Source organism: Mauremys mutica, chromosome 21, assembly GCF_020497125.1.
Source record: "Mauremys mutica isolate MM-2020 ecotype Southern chromosome 21, ASM2049712v1, whole genome shotgun sequence".
Classification (NCBI taxonomy): Eukaryota; Metazoa; Chordata; order Testudines; family Geoemydidae; genus Mauremys; species Mauremys mutica.
This window is the reverse complement of record NC_059092.1, coordinates 21,175,789-21,195,380: the sequence shown is the minus strand read 5'-3', so window position 1 is coordinate 21,195,380 and position 19,592 is coordinate 21,175,789. Positions and strand designations below refer to the sequence as shown.

The following is a 19,592-nucleotide window of genomic DNA, read 5'->3' as shown; positions in this document are numbered from 1 at the left end:
CAGCATCTAGGGGAGAGGACTGGACAAAGATGATGATTATTGGTTGGAGGAAGCAACAAGAATTGACAGAGGTTACTTCAGATCCTCTGATTAAGACAGTTTGCCTGCCATTTGTAATGAAGCTTCAAAATCTATGAATTCTGTTCAAACCCACTTGTTTCTGGACACTGTGACAGCCCCAAACCAGTGGGGTACAGTCTGGTCGAGGGCAAATATATTGGTCACTGGATGAGTAGTTTTCTGTTCCCTGAGTGACCAGAGCAGGGGCTGCACTAGAGTAATCAGGAACCTGCTAGAACCAATTAAGGCAGACAGGCTGATTAGAACACCTGCAGCCAATCAAGGCAGGCTAATCATGGCACCTGGGTTTAAAAAGGAGCTCACTCCAGTCAGACCAGAGGGAGCTAGAGTGTGTGAGGAGCTGAGAGTGAGAGCTGCTGGAGGACTAAGGAGTACAAGCGTTGTCAGACACCAGGAGGAAGGTCCTGTGGTGAGGATAAAGAAGGTGTTTGGAGGAGGCCATGGGGAAGTAGCCCAGGGAGTTGTAGCTGTCATGCAGCTGTTACAGGAGGCACTCTAGACAGCTGCAATCCACAGGGCCCTGTGCTGGAACCCGGAGTAGAGGGTGGGCCCGGGTTCCTCCCAACTCCTGATCAGACACAGGAGAAGTTGACTCAGACTGTGGGGAAGATCACTGAGGTGAGCAAATCTGCCAATAAGTGCAGGACCCATCAAGGTAGAGAAGGAACTTTGTCACAACACTCAGTTAGCCTCATTGGCCAAGAGCATTGCTTGGTATCTGCATTTGGCTATAAACTTCTAACCTTTTATTTTAATATAGAGATCAACATATTATGCTACTGGTCCATTTTGTATAATTTTTTTTACAAACTCATGGCTTATCCATTTGGTCACAATGCCCTTAGGCAAACCTAGGACGGCATGGCTGCTTTTTTTTTTGCTTGTTTGCTGCTTCGGCAGCCCTGTAGGGGGTGGCGGCACAGAGGGGAGTGCCCTGCAGCAAACTCAGCAAGGCAGCCTGTGTCCTTCCCTCCCTGCCAACCGGAGTGGAGCCCTCCCGGCAGGCGGCGCGGTGGTCAGGGCCGCGTGGCGAGCACCCGGTTGAAGTGCTGGCCGCCCCCCTTCTCTCTGCCCCCCGCTCCCACCCCCACCCCTCCACTAGACCGGGCACATACTTTGCAGCACAGGGAGTCCCCCTGCACCTGGCTCCGGCCCCCCTGTAGGGTTTTTTTGTTTAGTTTTTTTTCCCCCGCTTTGCCGGCTGTGCCGTTTTTGTTTTGTCTCCCCACCTGCCGCTCCAGCTGTGCCATGTAATTGTTCCCTCCCCTGCTTTGCGGCTCCGTGTTTTTGTGTTGTCCCCCCCCTTTGCCGCTCCGTGTTTTTTCCCGCCCCCCGCTTTGCTGCTCTGGCTACCCCACCCCCCCTTTTTTGTTGTTGCTTGGAGTGGCAAAAAACCAGAGCCAGACGTGGCCAGGAGCCGGGCAGTGTGAGTGCCACTGAATATCAGCTTGTGTGCTGCAGGTTGCCTACCCCTGATTTAAACATTCCCAGTGATGGAGAATCCATCACAACCCTTGGTAAACTGTTCCAATCATTAATTACACTCATGGCTAAACATTTACACCATAGTCTGAATTTATCTAACTTCAGCTTCCAGCCACTGGATATTAGCAGGTCTTTAGCATTATGCAAATAGACTCAGGCTTAGGCGCCGACTTCCTTCCCTACCCAAGGGGAGCCCGACTCCCACTTTACACCTCCCCCCAAGTTCCCCCGCCTCTTCCTGCTCTTGCTCCGCCCCCCCTACCCCTTCCCCCAAGGCCGCCCCTCCACCCCGCCTCTTCCCGTCCCCTCCCTGGAACGCGCCCCGTCCCTGCTCCTCCCCCCACAGCCGTGGAAAGCTGATCTGGGAGGGGGGAAATGAGGAGGGACGTGGCCAGGGAGCTGGCGGGTGAGGAGCCTGGGGCTGGACGCCGGGCGGTCTGAGGGGGAGACGGGGCAGCGGACGGTCGGAGGCGCAGCGCCCGGCGCTCACCAGTAATAGGTGACGTGGCAGGCTCCGCAGCGCAGCTGGGCCGGGCCGCCGCACAGCTCGCAGCTCAGCGGCCGCCCCCGAGGCAGCGCCAGGGGCACCAGCTGTTGCACGTTCATCCTCCCGCCCCGGCCGACGTTGCCGGGAAGCGGCGCGTTGCCGAGCAACCAGGCGCTTCCGGCGTGACGGGGCAGCCCGCTGGGCGTTTCCGGGACGCGGCCGGGTGGCAACTTCCGATGCGGAAGCGGACACGCGAGCCGGCATGGCGGCGGCGGCGACTAGCACAGACAGCCCCGGGCCGGCCGCGCTGGAGGCGGAGCAGCGCGTGCGGGCCTGGGCAGAGGCGCAGAGAGAGCGCGGGCGGCGCGTAGCGCTGGTGACGTCAGGCGGGACCCAGGTGCCGCTGGAGGCACGCGCCGTGCGCTTTCTGGAGAACTTCAGCAGCGGGCGGCGCGGGGCGGCCTCGGCCGAGCGCCTCGTGCGCGCCGGATACGGCGTCTGCTTCCTGCATCGTGCGCGCTCCGCCTTCCCCTGGGCGCGCGCGCTCCCGCCTCCGGGTCCCGCTCTCTTGGACGCTCTGCGCGTACACCCGGGGCCTAGCGTTGCTGCTGACCCAGACGCGCTGCCGGGGCTCGTTCCCGCGCTGCTCGGGTACCAGCGCGCCAAGGAGGCAGGCGCGCTCCTGCCACTCGAGTTCACCAGCCTCACCGAGTACTTGGCGCTGCTGCGGGCCGCCGCCAGGGCCCTGGCGCCCTTCGGTACGGGGCGGCTTGGAGAAGGGGCGGGCAGCCGCCCTACGGGCGTGGGACTGGGGGTCAGTCATGTTTGTGGGGTTCTGACCTCGGGGTGGGAATTAGTCCTGTCTGCGGTATCTCGCACTGGCCAGATACTGCTGGGGTAGATGGACCCTTGGGCTGAGCTAGGATGACCGTGTGGTGGAGGGGTCATCCCTGTTTGGGGAGGTCCTGGCATTGCTGGGGTGGGATCAGCCCTGCCTGGGGCCATCGGTGATTCTGGCTCCTTTACCCACAGGCTCCAGTGTGATGTTCTACCTGGCAGCAGCCGTGTCAGATTTCTACATCCCAGCATCAGAGATGCCTGAGCACAAGATCCAGTCCTCTGAGGGTCCCCTGCAGGTGATGCATTTTCTCTTGGGCACTGGGCCTTGCTCTGTGTCCCTTGTTGGATCTTGCTTGCCAAAAGTGTGATGTGGAGCAAAATCTGGCTTCTTGATTTGGTGTGCTACTAGCGCTCTGTGAGGAGCCAGGACTCCTGGGCCATATTACCTGATCTCAAACTGACTTATTAAGTTACCTTGCGCAAGTCACTTACTCCTGTATGTCTGAGAGTTCATATACAAACCTGGAGTGTTAATACTCATCTCACAGGGACCAAGAGGCCATAGCACAGTGTTTTCAAAGTGCTGAGCCGTTGTTACAACGGCTCAGCACTTTGAAAACAGTGTGCTATGGCACCACTATAGCGTCTACCAAACCAGTCATGCCTATTCATTAGATTGGCAGTCAATGAAAGCCTAAGTCTGCCTCTTTCTCCTGTGGTTTTGTTCTTGAGTCTTCTCTTTATTAAAGGCTTCCTTTCTGATAGCTATTTTACTGGGATCTCCAGATTCCTTTTTTAATCATCCTTTCTCATGTAATTCCTCCATGGCAACAACTCACTCTCCATTATTAGTTATTTATATTCTGGTAGCACTTGGAAGCCCCAGTTGAGATTCAGTCCCAGTTGGGACAGGCTCTTTGTGAACATGAGGGAGGAGACAGTTCCTGCTCTAAATAGCTTATAGTCTAGCTGGACAAACTAGATAAAAGGTGAGAAGGAAAACTGAGATGCAGAGAAGGGAAGTGATTTGCTTAAGATCACACAGTAGGTCAGTGATAGAGGTGGGAATAGAACCCAGTCCTTGTGATTCCTAGTCCAGTGCCCTAACCTCTGAGACCTAGACTTGTACTAGCAGGTTGCAGAGGTAGCTGTCTCCTGTATGTAGCCTGAAGGGATCATTGAAGAATGAAGCAAGGTGTTCTTTCCTTCCAGAAGCTGTCTTCTGTATTTATTCTTCTTTGAGTAGCCTCTGTACATGTACACTGTCAGGATGTGCAAACAGTGAAGCTTGGACTGATGGAACCTTCTAATAGCAGTGCCTGCTGAAGTGCTCACATGCCCAACTCTCCTTGTTCCTCCAAACCAGTTTGTTATCCAGGGAACAAATCAGGGCATCTAGAAAAAGTTCTCAAGTCTTCCAGTTCTGATCTTTCAGCCCTCAAATTCACCTTCCTTCACCCATGGATTATGATCTCCACAGGCAATGGGGCTGGTTTGGCCTTTCTCCAGGCAGTTATTAAAGGAGCCTGCTCTCACAAGATTCAGCGGAAAGGTTCCACCACTCTTGCTAGTACCAAAGGAAAGGTCTCCTTCATTAATCCTAGATACTCCCTGAAGAAGAAATAGAAGGTCCTGATGAAGACACGGATATGGATGTGGAGGTTCAGACATCACTGGATGACAATGCGGGAGCATCTTCCAGAAAATACAAATTTATAGACAGCATAACATTATAGAAAGGATGGCTACAACCCTGAACATCCCTTCTGTTGTATTAGAGGAAATCACATACCCAGTTTTTGATATTCTGGATTCACCCACTAGGAGTAAAATTACCCCAGTCAGTCCTAGATGATTTGTTCCAACCAGCAAAAAATACTGGATTAAATCCAGCATCTGGACCAACAATTTCAAAAAAAAAGGCTGACAAGTTATACCAACTGCCTCAGAGCTTCTGGTTAGTCCAGCCCTATGCAGATTCATTGGTAGTGGTAGTGGCCCTGCAAAGACCTAAAGGCAGTCAAGTCTGCTGTACCCTTTCAAATAAAAAGAGTAAGAAATTAGGTGCTCTTTGTAGAAAGGTATTCTCTGCCACATGCCAGTTATCAGCCAGTCCAAGCTATCAATATCACTTATGGGAGAAGATATTTTACTCCAGAGGGCATTCTGTGCCAAAAAATTAAAAATTCTGCGCACAATATTTTAAAATTCTGCAAATTTTATTTGTCAAATAATTGTAGAGGCTCCAGCATGGCATTGAGGAGCATAGTCCATTGGCTTCACAGAGGTGGGAGATCACTGTGCAGTTCCCCCCCGAGACAGACTCAGCAGTGAGGCTGCACCCAGACCTGGCACAGCGCAAGGACAGGGCCTGCCCCAGAAACACTCTGGGCCCTGCTCCTCCATGCCAGGTGCACCAGATGTGGGCAGGCAGGCTCAGCAAGGCAGGGCTTAGTGTGTGGGGATGTAGTGGTGGGTTGAGAGGGTTCTGTGTGGGGCAATCTGGGTGTGGGCGGCTCAGTGGGTGATCCAGGTGCACAGGGATTTGTTGGGGAGTTCTGGGTGCAATGGTAATGGGACTCTGCAGGGGGGTCCAGGTGAAGGTGGTTGGGGCTCAGTGTGGGTGGTCTGGGTGTGGGAGGGGATAGAGCTTGGCAGGGGGTTCTGGGTGTGATGGGCTCAGCGGGGGGGGGTCCAGATGCTGGGGGAGTGGGGCTCAGTTGGGTGGGGATCCAAGTGCGGGTGGCTCATCAGGGTAGTCCAGGTGCAAGCAGAGTGGGGCTCATGGGGGGGGTGTTCTGAATGTGGGGGGTGAGGCTCTGCGGGAAGGTCTGGGTATGAGGGGGTCTGGATGCACAGGGGTTGGGAGGATGGGGGAGCAGCTCCCTGTACAGTGATCCCTCCCACTGCAGCAGAGAGGGATAGGAGCAGGAAGTGCGGTTGTATGTGTGGGAATAGAGTTTGCAGAGCTTCCTACAGCCAGGGGAGAAATCTGGGGGTGGGTCTGACACGGCCCGGGATGTCGTGCAGGGGAAGAGGAAGTCCTGTCCTCCCCAGCCCAGCCGGGACTAGCAGCTGAGCCCGGCACAGGGTAAGTGCCACCAGCTGGATCTTCCCTAGTCCGCCCCTTGCCCCACAGTGATTTACCTCTCTGCCAGCTGCCCAGGGCACCCGAAACATACTGCTGGAGAGGGTCGCATGACCACTCTTGTGGCTTCCCTTTGCTTCCCCGTCAGAAAATCATTTTACTGCGAGAAAGCAGAGAAATCTGTGGGGGACATAAATTCTGCACATGTACAGTAGCGCAGAATTCCCCAAGGAGTATAGTTTGCACAGTTACTACCGGAAGAGCAGACAAAACTAGACAACAGACTGATTACAAAAGTTCACTTGATTGAGAGCATCTTTCAATTCTTCAGATATGACATCCAGAGCATTAGCATCTGTGATCACCATGAGGCACCATTGGAGTCTGCAGTTGTCCAGACTCCCTTCAGAGACAAGAACCCAAGTAAAAGACTTTCTATTTGATGGGGAAGGGCTCTTTAGCTCTAGAACAGTTGAGGTTTCTAGATAAACTAAAAGATGCAGGGTCTACTGCAAGAGAGATCAGGTTTTCCAGATCTACCCTTACTTAGATGATTGGCTCATTAGTGTTTCCTCACAGGAAGATCTAGCAATAGCTATGTCGCAAATATGAGTTCCTAACACTTTGACTCAAGATAAACTGGAAGACTCACACAGAACTCCAGTCCAGATAGTATCTTTTATTGAGGCAATTCTGGATTCTCAAAAAGGCAGAGCTTTTTTCCCAGAAGAAAGATATTTTACAATCCTTACAGCAATAGATATATTGGAGGACAACTCCAGTGATGTTCTTTCTCAAGCTGATGGGCCTTGTGGCTTTGGCAACATATGTAAATTCTTATGCTCCCCTAAGGTGAGAACCAGACAACACTGATTAAGAACGTGCTGTATACCAAATACAGACAATATGTTTATGAGAATATAACACTCTCCAAGGAGGTGTTCCTGTCCCTCTTGTAGTAGTCTGAATGTAGTCACTTGCATTTCTGGGAGAAAAACTATGGATTTCTTTCCCACCTTCAGGACAGAGTGTTTCAGGCAGTTACTGACAATGTTTTATGTGAACAAGCAAGGGAGCAAATCCAGCCAACTGCAAAGAGGCCATGGCTTTGTGGGAGTGTTGCAAGGTACACCAAATGTATCCCATAGCTCTTCACTTTTACAGGCAAGGACAACACACAGTAACTCCCCACTCAACGTCCTCTCGCTTAACGTTGTTTCAATCTTATGTCCCTGCTCAATTACGGAACATGCTCCATTTAAAGTTGTGCAATGCTTTGCTATAACGTCGTTTGGCTGCCTGCTTTGTCCACAGCTGGTAGCCCCTGTATCAGCTCCCCTATGTCCCCCTCCCCCCCAGCGCCTCCCACCCACTGGCAGACCCCACAGATCAGCACCTTTCCTCTCCTCCACCTCCTGCCAATGGCAATCAGCTGGCTTGCGGCATTCAGGAGGGAGGGGGGAGGAGCGAGGACTTGGTGTGCAGGCTCCCCTCCCCCCTCCGCTTCCTGAACGTTGCAAGCCAGCTGATTGCCACGGGTGGGAGGGAGGGGGAGGAGCGAGGACGCAGCATGCGGAGTAAAGGGGGAGAGGGGGAAGAAGAGGCCGGTTAAGGGTGGGGGTTTGGGGGAAGGGGTGGAGTGGGCAGGCCGAGGGTGCTTGCAGAGTAGGGGAAGCTGCTGCGGCTGCTGCGCAATGTGCTTCTCCTAGTCTACAGCACCTTCAGCCTCCTTGCCTGCCTCATTGTCTCCAGTGCCAGTGGGCTGTGCCTGTGTGGGGTAAGCCGGGGGCACCTCCCAACTATAGTATTGTACTGTATGGCAAAAAAATTATTTCCCTGGAACCTAACCCCCCCCCCCTTTACATTAATTCTTATGGGGAAATTGGATTCACTTAACATCATTACACTTAAAGTTGCATTTTTCAGGAACATAACTACAACATTAAGTGAAGAGTTACTGTATTAGCAGATCAGCTGAGTAGAAACTTACACCATAATTATGAGTGGGCACTCAAGGACTTGATTGCAAACAATATCTACTCCTGGTGGGGGTATCCAGACATAAAACTCTTTGCAACAAGACAACTCCAAATGCCTTAGGTTTTGCTCCAGGGCAGAAGCAGACAATCAGTCCATCTTGGATGCATTTCATCTAGACTGGGGAATAGGTCTGCTCTATGCATCCCCCCACTCCCCTTCCTCTAACTCAGAGAATTCTCAAGAAAATCAAACAAGACAAAACCAGGGTTGTTATGATTGGCCTGGCCTGGGCAAGGCAACAGTAGTTCTCAGATCTGCAACTATCAGAAGAAATTTCTGTCTTCACAAGTCCAGACCTGGTGACCCAGAATGGTCAGATTTGCCAGTTGGACCACAGACTCTCTCTGCTTCAAAAGACAGTCCTGTTAAAAACAACCAACCAACCACTTCTATTAATCTCCAGCAAACAATCAATGTGGTGGTGGTATGATAATCAGTGGAAAAGGTTCTTGTGGGCAACCAACAGCTTGAGCTCCTATTCAGTCAATACTAGGATATTTACTTCATCTGAAATACTTGGATTCTTCCATCCCATCCATTAACATACATTTTGCAAGTATTTAATCTCATCCCATATTAATTGAACAAAGACTATTCACTGTAGAAGGGACTCACTGCAAATGTGCCCCCTCTTGGATGGGCATGGCATAGCAAGCTTTCCTCCTATAACACCCGCTGGTGATGGCTGTCTCGGTCCTATGGTGGTCCGCAGCTTATTTTGGCTCTCTGGACAGGTCATATTTGTTCCCATACCTTCCAAGGTACTCCAGTGCTAAGTCCACACAAAGCAGTATGCAAAGGCCGTCTTCCTGGCAGTTACTAAGACCCACAACTCCTCACCAGGAATCTTTATTGTAGATCACTCAAATAGATACCAACTCCAGTACTTCTAGTCCCACTCAACTCTCAATGCTGAACCCTGCCTTGGGCTTGCCTTGACACGAACCCTTTGTCTCCTGCCATCTTGGTACCACCTCACTTTCGGTTCCAAATTGTCTTTCAGACTTGCTGCCGTGAGAATCAGCATCTCATGTAGCCTTTGGGCATGAGGAGCATTGGACCTTGTGGAGTATCTGGAACCATAACTTCATATTAATACAGTTGTGATTGTTAATTTCCCTTTTATTTAAATGAGAAATTAAACAAGACATGGCTGTAGTCTGGCTTCTGTAGTCCAGCTCAGCCCCTCTGAAGCTTCTGCATTTTTTTGGAGCACTGTATCTTGGGAACTCCTTCACCAAATGACCCCAAATTTGTACCATAGATCTCACTTCCTGAACTGCAATACCAATTTTCAAGTACATCTGATTATGTATGTGTATTTTATAGGTTTGAAAATTCAGTTTCAAATAGAATTATTGTTATAAACGTTGTGGTTAACGTCTCCCCCAGTAATAGATGAGGGATGAATTTAGCTTCTGGATAGCAGGAGCTTGAATGTTGATACTATTTGTGCTGATTTGTCTGCTAAGTAGATCCTCATTTTTGTTATCCAAACTGGTACCCAAAATGAGTTTCACTATGCAGGTACGTTAATGACACCTTTGATCCTCCAGAATGGCATTTTGGAAATAATTCCTAAGTGTAAAACAGCCCAGAACTGTTAGGCATAATGTGATGTGAAAATGGCACATCCCTATTCGCTGTCTTTATCGCTCATATTTAAATGTCATACTAACGTGTACTGAAACTTCTAGCATCTACTGAATTTTTTCCCCCAATGCAGATCACGATGAAGATGGTGCCAAAAATGCTGTCTCCTCTAGTCAAAGAATGGGCTCCTGAAGCATTCGTTATTTCCTTTAAGTTAGAAACTGATCCCTCCATCTTAATTGATAAATCACGGAAGGCTCTGGAGACATATCGTCATCAGGTGGTGATAGCAAATGTCCTTGATTCACGGAGAACATCTGTTCTTATTGTAACCAAAGACTCGGAAACTAAGTTATCACTTTCTAATGAAGAAATAGCACAAGGCGTGGAAATAGAGGAGAAGATAGTGAGCCATCTTCAGTCTCGACACACTGCATTTATAGATGAACAACACTCTGAAAGGAAAGGACCAGCTTGTTCTAGCTCTGAATGATCAGAAACAAATTGAACTTTGTGAGGGTGTGAGTGGAACTGGAGGAAATCTCATTGCAGTAAATGGAGGAAAACACTATCTGAGGCATTGTGTATGAGGTAAAAAGTGTGAACATCCAACATAGTTTGGCTCATACATGACTTCATAAGTTATTTGCTGCTTATGTAAAAAAAAACAACCCCAAAACACTGAAATGAAAACATTCCCCTAAGGATGGTATTGTACAAGTTTGTAGAGAGGAGAGGGATGTCTTTCCCTAATCTTCTCCTTGTGTGGGGGTGGGGAAGCAAGGGATAGATGTGTGCATGTTACAGTTTCTGCTTCTTCAAAACTCCATGTAGCAGCCCGTTTTGAAGTCCCAGAAGGGTGGGCAGAGGCCATCAGAACAAAATTCGTTCCCCCACCCCCTTAAATGGGAGAGGGGTCACAGAGGCAGGGGACAACAAATGATTAAATAGGAAGGTGGGGGATTCAATCAAAGATGTAAAATGGGAACCATATGGGGACATTGAGCAGAGAACTCTGGACAGTACCCATAGCGCCACAAAGGAGGTGAAGAAGTCAGAGAAACTCGTTCTGGATGTGAGACAGTATCGGAACAGAAGTAGTCCCTGCAATTGCAGTGAACCTCCCTGTCAAGCTGCTACTTCCTGGTTTGGTAAATGACTGTTTTGGCCAGTTACAGAAGGAGGTTGATAAGGAGGTCTTGTGATTTTATGGAGCCACAGATAGGAAGTCCTTAGAGGAGTAGATGTTGAGGGAAAGTACAGCTAGAACCTCATCAGAAGGTTCTGGAGGATGTGAAAGGGAGCTGTTACCTGGCACAGTGGAGGTAGGTGTGTGCCCAGGTCTCCCTCTCTGTAGAAGGGGCAGGCATCAGGGATGTCCATGAACCACACCTGTGCTCTCAGCTGCCAACTAATATCCCTGGTGGGCAAAGAAACCAAGGTGGAATAAAAGCTGGCTAATGGGTTAGTCACCCTTGCAAAATGGTATAATCTTCTGCCACGTGGTTCCAGTATGTGACACAAGGTCAGAGAAATGCATGCTGTGGAGCATGTAGAGATTGACACCAATCAGAGCCAGCCCACAAGCATCATACCTGCTGCGAGGACTTACTCCTTACTTTCAATTCTGCTTTCATGTACTGTATTGCTATGTTCACATTGAAACACATTCCTTAATTACTGTTCTAACATACTGTGAGGAGAGGTGGTAACTGCAGTTAGCTGTACCTCTGTGGGCAACATGGAAGTTAATTTAAATTATGTTGAAACAGACTCACTGGTGGTTTTTTTTAAAGGGAAATTGAATGTGACCCTGAGGTTGAGAGTTCAACTACTAATAGAGAAATTCAAAATTCCTCAAGGTGGCCTCTGCTCATTCCAAGACCTTCAAAAATTCCTGGAAGCAGTGGCTTTTGCATGTCACGCTCGACTGGCAGGAGACTGAACAGTCAAGGAATGCTTATACTGGGAGGGAAGTGAACCTAAAGAGAGTGAGGCAGAGGAGGTGGTGAAAACAGGACAAGGTCAATCAATATGAAGGGTAGTATGGGATTAGTGGAGAGAGTAGATGAAGAAAGCAGATGAGTGCCTCAGTTTCAGTGATATGGTGAGGGGCCCTGACTCATCTTGTCAATCTTTTTCAGAAAAGTCAAGTGTGATTCGTAGGAGTTTAATGAGGGAGTCCAAATGATGAAAGTTTTTTGGTATGGGTTTGGGAGTCGAAGTGGAGAAGAAGTGCTGCTTGGCCAGCAAGTCGGTAGAATCAAATGAGGTGACAACAAATGTGCAGTGGAGGAGCTTAACAGGATCATGGGACTTGCACCAGAAACGCTCAGCAGCATGGGAGGGAGTGGAGGAAGCAGCTGTTGGGGTGGGCCAGGATTGGGGTTGGAGGGATGAACCACATGGTGGGAGAGTGCTGAGTAGAGGGAGTTGTCAGCAGAGTTGAGAATTGGGGTTGAGAAGCCTTGAATGTCAATAAATTGGAAATCACAGAAGGAGCAAATGCTGGGATGGGGTGAAGGAGATACATGAACGTTGTTAAAGGAGATGAGGTGGAGATTGGAGAGGGGGAACTTGATGGAGAGAGTAGAGAGGGAAGGTGAGTGAGCAGCTGTTTTGATGAGTAGGGCTGTTGATCCATGGCTCAGCATTGTTAGAGGTTATGGGGTTGGAAGAAACAGCAGGTTCCCAAAGATGGGAAATTGTAATGAGAGGAGAAGAGTGGGGAGTTTGAATTAAAGAGGAAGTAGGATAGGGAAGATTTGAGGAGAATGGGGGGCAGTAAATAACAAAGAGAAGGAGATAGAACCACGGGTGCCAAAGGCGGCACGCGAGCTGATTTTCAGTGGCACTCACGCTGCCCAGGTCCTGGCCACCAGTCCAGGGGGCTCTGCATTTTAATTTAATTTTAAATTGTTACCGAAATATCGGGTCTGCCTAGCTGAAAGCCAATAACAGCCTGACAGGGATAAGGAAAAAATGCTTTATTCTGCAGAAGAAAGGAGAGCTCTGTAATGGATACAGGAGACTCTACTGCACACAAGTTTCACAAGCTTTTTATATACTTTCAGACAAAGACCATGCTGTGTTAACACTTCAGTGGTGGGTGTCAAGCCCCGTAACAACGTTATCTGTTCAAGAAAGACTGGCTTGAAGCGGAATCTTTTTCTGTCTCTTGACAGCAAAAGAAAGATTAGTTACAAAGTTCAAGGTACTGTGTACGTGAGGCCTTTTGGAGGCTTCTGCCTCCACCTACTGGCCGTTTGCAAAACTATTAATAAGGGGGGGTACTAAATAGCTTTCACAAAATGAAGTGTCTTAAAACATTTTAAAAACCTTATTTACTGTGCATACAACAATAGTTTAGTTATATACTATAGACTTACAGAAAGAGACCTTCTAAAAACGTTAAAATGTATTACTGGCACGCAAAACCTTAAATTAGAGTGAATAAATGAAAACTCGGCACACCACTTCTGAAAGGTTGCCGACCCCTGAGATAGAAGAAGGCGGTTTCTTTTGAGGAAAGTAAAGATGGAGAGTGGGGATGGGGTGTTGGAAGTAACAGGACTGGGAGAGAAGCTTTGAGGATGATGGGTGTGGGGAAGTGTGGGAGAAAGAGAGGCCACCAAAGGATGGTAGAGCAATGATGGTAGAGCAAATACAGGCCGCAATGGGAGCAAAAAGAACAGTGAAAAGTGCATGGTAGTGGGAGAAGGGAAGGGATAAAGGGAGAACCTGGGATGGAGGAAATATCAAAGGAGAGAGAAGTGACAGAGAAGGATGAGGAGATGGGGATAGGCCTGTGGGAAGATAGAGCATAAGAGGAGTGGGGAAGTAGAGTGAGAAAATTAGAGCTGGTGGGCAAGGTGGAGATGAAAGTGAGAAATGAGAATGTGGGAAGGGGAAAGGAGGCAGAGATGAAGCAGCAAACGAGGAATGTTACGAGCCTGGAGGTTAGGCAGAAGAGTGACAGGAATATGGATGGCAAAGAGCAATTAGGAGACAAGTCACAAGGGCAGATATATCTTAATGCAGGTAATTTTTAAAATATTTTTGACTGCTCTGCCTATTGTTGAGGTTGCTATTTATTATATAAAACCAAGGGACCAACCAAGAATGGAGACCCATTGTCCTGGGCACTATGTAAATAGCCCCTGCCCTGAAGAACTTAGTCTAAATAGACAAAACAGACAAAGGGTAGAAGAAAAAGGTAGACCATACAAGCAGTACACAGTGTGACAGCCTAGAAACATCATAATCCTTTCTTGGGCAGGCATCAACTGGGGAGATGGCTCCGTGGAATGAAGCAGAGTTCTTTGTGACCAACCGTTCCCCCCAAATCAGATGCATGTTTGATCTGGTTGAGGAAGGCTATTTCCCTCTATGTAGTGGACCCTGGGCCTGAAACCAAAGGCAGAAACATATTTAGACCTTTGTCCAAAACAAATCCATACAAGCTAAGTCTTCAGAACCAGCCGTGGGTTTTGACAGGTGTCTTGATTCTGCAAAGGGCCAAACATTTCCCATTGGCTTCAATGGTCATAGAATTAGGATCTTAGTAAGGTAAAATGTGCAGAAGTGTTTGAATCCAAGAGCATAGGTGTAAGTTGGGAAACTTTAAAAGATACTATAATTCTGCAAGGCCTGCCACAAAGAGATGTCAATCTGCTTTGAAATCTGATGTAACAAAGAATGTAAAAAACAATAGTGAGGCTGGAAGGCAGGATGAGGGTGACACTGGGACCATGGGGTTGCTATAGATGCTGGAAGTTGGAACTAGGAGTATTGCACCCCTTGGCTTGAAGTGGTTTCCATCATATCCAGGGTTTAGTTTGGTCCAGTGGGTCTCAGCACCCCACTATATAAATTGTTCCAGCACCTCGGGGCTACAGCTGTTAGCTATGTGTACAGCTTGATTGTTTCAAATTATATGATTTAAAAAATAAATTAGTGTCTCCCTATGAACATAGCACAATGGGGCCCAATCCTGGCTAGGGCCTCTGGGTGTGATTACTGCACGGGAAACCCTTCCTGATCCTGTGCTGGCAGAAGGGGTGTTGGGTGTCCCTGGGGAGCTGCGTGGCCCTCAGAGAGAATGAGGCGAGTTGGGGAATGGGCCCAAATGTCCTGGGGCATGGGCTGGGGGAGCGCACTGGGAGTGGTGCTATAGCGGGCAGGGGCTGTCTGACCCCATGGTGCTGGGGCCCCTGCAGGGAAGGCGCCTGACTGAGGCAACAGGGTGGAGGGTGCCAAGAGCAGGGGCGGGGGGCTGGCCCGCATCATGAGAATGGTTCGTTCCGTTGCCATGACTCCCGCCGCTCAGACCCAAAGCTTCCCGTCTGCATCAGAATAGAAGGTCCCGTTGCTATGACTCCCGTAGCCCCGCCCCCCGCTGTCCCTAGCGCCGCTCCCGGGGCCCAAGCGGCCGCGGCTGCCTCCCGCCCGCGCCGCATGGAGGAGCCCGCGCGGGTGAGTGACCACGACTGGCCCCGGCCGCCAAGAGCCCTCAGCCCGCAACGGGCGCCGCTCCCGCCGCTGCTCGGGGCCCCTGCGCGGCGCGGCCCTTAGGCCTTTCCCCCGTGGGAGCCCAGCCAACGGGGCGCGCTCGGGCCAGGTCCGCGGGCCCCCCTGCGCCGCCATTGCGCCGGGCCCGGGCCCCCCGGAGCTCCCCTGCCGCCCCGGGACCGCGCAAGGGACCCCGCGGAGCCTCCCGCCCACGGCGTGGCGCCGCACCCGGGCCAGCGCGCCCCTGGCATCGGCTGCACCCTGCCCTCCCCGCCCCTGGCATCACCCTACACACGCACACACCCCGCCCCCACGTCTCGCTGCAGCCCGCCCTGGGCTCCCTGCAGGCTCCAGGGTTCCCAGAGCTGTGGGCTCTTCCAGCCCCTGTTGCAGGGGGGCCCGGACCCCAGGCAATCAGTCTTACAAACTTGCCAAGCTCTGTGTTGGTCCAAAGTGTGGCTCTCTCACCAGCAGAAGTTGGTCCAATACAAGGTATTACCTCACCCACCTTGTCTTGCAGATAGCTGGTTCAGCCCTGCGCTGGCGCTGCCCCGTGGCATTGCTCCAGCCCTGGTGCTGAGTGTCTCCGCGCTTCTGCTCTCCACTCCCTGTTCCCTCCAGGTTTTGTTTCACCACTCCTCTCAAGGTTACTAAATTACCATATGCATTACCATGCATTTAACCAGGGACAGCTGCTGTCACATGTGGACTAGAATGTCCTTGTTCCTGCTAAGGGCAAAATCATGTCTGAAGTTGGGCTAGATAGGAAATGTCTCATTTAAAACGTTTTCTAGCAGGAAGGGTTTTTCCAGTCTAGACAAAGCCCATGTGGGCCTTCACTGAAGCAGGCAAGCTGGCTGCAGCAGCTCAAGCTGGCGAAGTACGCTGAGCAAAACACGTGGAAGTGATTTATATCAGCCCCATTTAACAAGGGACTGTGACCCCAGTGTATTGCTCGAATACATTTTGAACAACTGCCCCATTTTTTATGTAGAGCTGTCTCTAGCAAATAGGTATAGGTATTTGCTAGGTGAGGCATAGGTATAAGTTAATAAGTAGTGCAGGAAGCCTACAGTCTTCAAAGACTCTTAAGGGTATGTCTACACTACGAAATTAGGTCGAATTTATAGAAGTCGATTTTTAGGAAGCGATTTTATACAGTCAATTGTGTGTGTCCCCACTAAGTGCATTAAGTCGGCGGAGTGCGTCCACAGTACTGTGGCTAGCATCGACTTTCGGAGCATTGCACTGTGGGTAGCTATCCCACAGTTCCCGCAGTCTCTGCTGCCCATTGGAATTCTGGGTTGAGCTCCCAGTGCCTGATGGGGCAAAAACATTGTCACGGGTGGTTTTGGGTACATGCTGTCAGTCGCCCCGCCTCTGTGAAAGCAACGGCAGACAATCGTTTCGCACCTTTTTTCCGTGCTCTCCTGCTCTGCAGATGCCACACCACGGCAAGCATGGAGCCCGATCAGCCACTGCTGTTGTGAGCATTGTAAACACCTCACGCTTAATCCTGCAGTATGTGCAGAACCACAACCTGCAAAAGCAGGCAAGGAGGCAACGACAGTGCGATCACAATAGTGATGAGGTCATGGACACAGACTTCTCTCCAAGCACGGGCCCTGGCAATTTGGACATCATAGTGGTAATGGGGAAGGTTCATACCGTGGAACGCCGATTCTGGGCCCGGGAAACAAACACAGACTGGTGGGACCACATAGTGTTGCAGGTCTGGGATGATTCCCAGTGGCTGCGAAACTTTTGCATGCGTAAGGGCACTTTCATGGAACTTTGTGACTTGTTTTCCCCTGCCCTAAAGTGCAAGAATACCAAGATGAGAGCAGCCCTCACAGTTCAGAAGTGAGTGGCGATAGCCCTCTGGAAGCTTGCAACACCAAACAGCTACCGGTCAGTCAGGAATCAATTTGGAGTGGGTAAATATACTGATATACTGTGGGGGCTGCTATGATCCAAGTAGCCAATGCAATCACTGAGCTGCTGCTATCATAGAATCATAGAATCTCAGGGTTGGAAGGGACCTCAGGAGGTCATCTAGTCCAACCCCCTGCTCAAAGCAGGACCAAACCCAACTAAATCATCCCAGCCAGGGCTTTGTCAAGCCTGACCTTAAAAACCTCTAAGGAAGGAGATTCCACCACCTCCCTAGGTAACCCATTCCAGTTCTTCACCACCCTACTAGTGAAAAAGTTTTTCCTAATATCCAACCTAAACCTCAAGGGTAGTGACTCTGGGAAATGTGCAGGTCATAGTGGATGGCTTTGCTGCAATAGGATTCTCTAACTGTGGTGGGGCGCTAGACGGAATGCATATCCCTATCTTGGGACTGGACCACCTTGGCAGCCAGTACATAAACCTCAAAGGGTACTTTTCAATGGTGCTGCAAGCACTGGTGGATCACAACGGACGTTTCACCAACATCAACGTGGGATGGCTGGGAAAGGTACATGACGCTTGCATCTTCAGGAACTCTGGTCTGTTTGACCAGGTGCAGGAAGAGACTTACTTCCAAGACCAGAAAATAACTGTTGGGGACGTTGAAATGCTTATAGTTATTCTTGGGGACCCAGCCTACCCCTTAATGCCATGGCTCATGAAGCCATACACAGGCACCCTGGACAGTAGTCAGGAGCTGAGGAAGTGCATAATGGTAGTAGAATGTACATTTGGACGTTTAAAAGCGCGCTGGCGCAGTTTACTGACTTGGTTAGACCTCAGCTAAACCAATATTCCAATTGTTATTGCTGCTTGCTGTGTGCTTCACAATATCTGTGAGAGTAAGGGGGCGATGTTTATGGTGGGGCGGGAGGTTGAGGCAAACCGCCTGGCCACTGATTACGCGCAGCCAGACACCAGAGCGATTAGAAGAGCACAGCTGGGTGCGCTGCACATCAGAGAAGCTTTGAAAACCAGTTTCATGACTGGCCAGGCTTTGGTGTGACAGTTCTGTTTGTTTCTCCTTGATGAAAACCCGCCCCCTTGGTTCACTCTACTTCCCTGTAGGCCAGCCAGCCTCCCGCTTTAATCATCGCTTGCAGAGGCAATAAAGTCATTATTGTTCAAAATTATGCATTCTTTATTAATTCATCACACAAATAAGGGGGGGGGAGGGAAGCTCCGGTGGGGTGGTGGAGGAGGGAAGGACAAGGCCACACTGCACTTCAAAACTTATTGAATGCCAGCCTTCTGTTGCTTGGGCAGTCCTCCGGGGTGGAATGGTTGGGTGCCCGGAGGGGGCCCCCCTCGTTCTTGGGCATATGGGTGAGGAGGCTATGGAACTTGTGGAGGAGGGCAGGCGGTTACACAGGGGCAGCAGCGGCAATCTATGCTCCTGCTGCCTTTCCTGCAGCTCTAACAGATGCCGGAGCATATCAGTTTGATCCCCCAGTAGCCTGAGCATTGCATCCTGCCTCCACTCATCGTGCTGCCACCGTCTCTCATCTTGCTCCCACCACCTCTCATCTCGTTCGTCCCTCCTGTCCTCATGTTCATTTTCTGCTTTCCTGGACTCTGACATTGTTTGCCTCCACGCATTCTGCTGAGCTCTTTCAGTGCGGGAGGACTGCATGAGCTCAGATAATATTTCATCACAAGTGCGGTTTTTTTGCCTTATCTGCACTAGCCTCTGGGATGGAGATGATAGGGGTAGCGTTGAAATATTTGCAGCTGCGGGAGGAAAAAAAGGGAGAGTAGTATTTAAAAAGACACATTTTAGAGAACAGTGTGTAGACTCTTTCACAGTGAACCAAGCTTTTCACATTACATAGCACATGTGCTTTTGGTACAAGGTCACATTTTGCCTCTTATATTGAGGGGCTGCCGGTTTGGTGTGAGAGATCACACACGCAGGGCCGGGCAACAGAATTCGGCTCGCAGGCAGCCATGGTAAGCCACAGTCTTTCAGCTTCTTCAGCCTTCAAAACATGTGGGAATGGTTTCAAACAGCAGGGCCTCCTTTTCCATACCAAGCACCCATTGGGTTGGCCATTTAAAAGGAGGTGCTGTAATGGCCGCGAATGCATCCCAAGTCTTCAGGGCAAATTAATCATTAAACACCCTTGCTTTTCAACCATGCATTATATTTACAAAGGTACGCTCACCAGAGGTGCCTTCTCTGGCTTCACGGTCCTTGAGCCCGCTTTGGGAGGGCTGGGAGGGTATTGGCTCTAGGGTTATAAACAGTTCCTGTTGGGGAGAATGGTTTCTCCACTTGCGTGCTGTGCGCTATCCTCATCTTCCTCCACCTTCGCATCTTCCTTGTCCCCAAAATCTTCATCCCTATTGCATGAGACTGCCCCGTTGCAGGGGTCCACAGACAGAGGTGGGGTAGTGGTAGGGGCGCCCCCTAGAATTGCATGCAGGTCCTCATAGAAGCAACATGTCTGGGGCTCTGACCCGGAGCGGCCATTTGCCTCTTCGGCTTTTTAGTAGGCTTGCCTGAGCTTC

General features: G+C 50.2%; 3 protein-coding genes across 11 annotated transcripts in view; 2 read left to right on the top strand and 1 right to left on the bottom strand.

Annotated features, from left to right (window-relative positions):
• Positions 1 to 2,317, bottom strand: part of ZMYND12 (zinc finger MYND-type containing 12) — a 34,876-nt gene extending 32,559 nt beyond the window's left edge. Inside the window, exon 1 of one of the 2 annotated variants that reach the window (XM_044996416.1) lies at positions 2,057 to 2,317. In XM_044996416.1, the coding sequence (XP_044852351.1) occupies positions 2,057 to 2,317 (261 nt within the window). The remainder of the gene's footprint in view (positions 1 to 2,056) is intronic. The other variant, XM_044996418.1, reaches the window with a different exon arrangement.
• Positions 470 to 11,977, top strand: PPCS (phosphopantothenoylcysteine synthetase). 6 transcript variants are annotated; one of them, XM_044996421.1, is made up of 3 exons: positions 470 to 490; positions 3,086 to 3,189; positions 9,748 to 11,958. In XM_044996421.1, exons 2-3 carry the CDS (start codon positions 3,097 to 3,099, stop codon positions 10,105 to 10,107), a joined length of 453 nt encoding a protein of 150 aa, XP_044852356.1. In that variant the 5' UTR covers positions 470 to 490; positions 3,086 to 3,096; the 3' UTR covers positions 10,108 to 11,958. The 6 variants fall into 6 exon arrangements, with proteins under 6 accessions (XP_044852356.1, XP_044852355.1, XP_044852359.1 ...); XM_044996420.1 differs by lacking the exon at positions 470 to 490 and adding an exon at positions 1,841 to 1,972; XM_044996424.1 differs by lacking the exon at positions 470 to 490 and adding an exon at positions 2,047 to 2,065.
• A 2,997-nt stretch (positions 11,978 to 14,974) lies between these two features.
• Positions 14,975 to 19,592, top strand: part of CCDC30 (coiled-coil domain containing 30) — a 147,423-nt gene continuing 142,805 nt past the window's right edge. For all 3 annotated transcript variants that reach the window (XM_044996252.1, XM_044996253.1, XM_044996251.1), the window contains exon 1: positions 14,975 to 15,089. In XM_044996252.1, the coding sequence (XP_044852187.1) occupies positions 14,988 to 15,089 (102 nt within the window). In that variant the 5' untranslated portion in view covers positions 14,975 to 14,987. The remainder of the gene's footprint in view (positions 15,090 to 19,592) is intronic.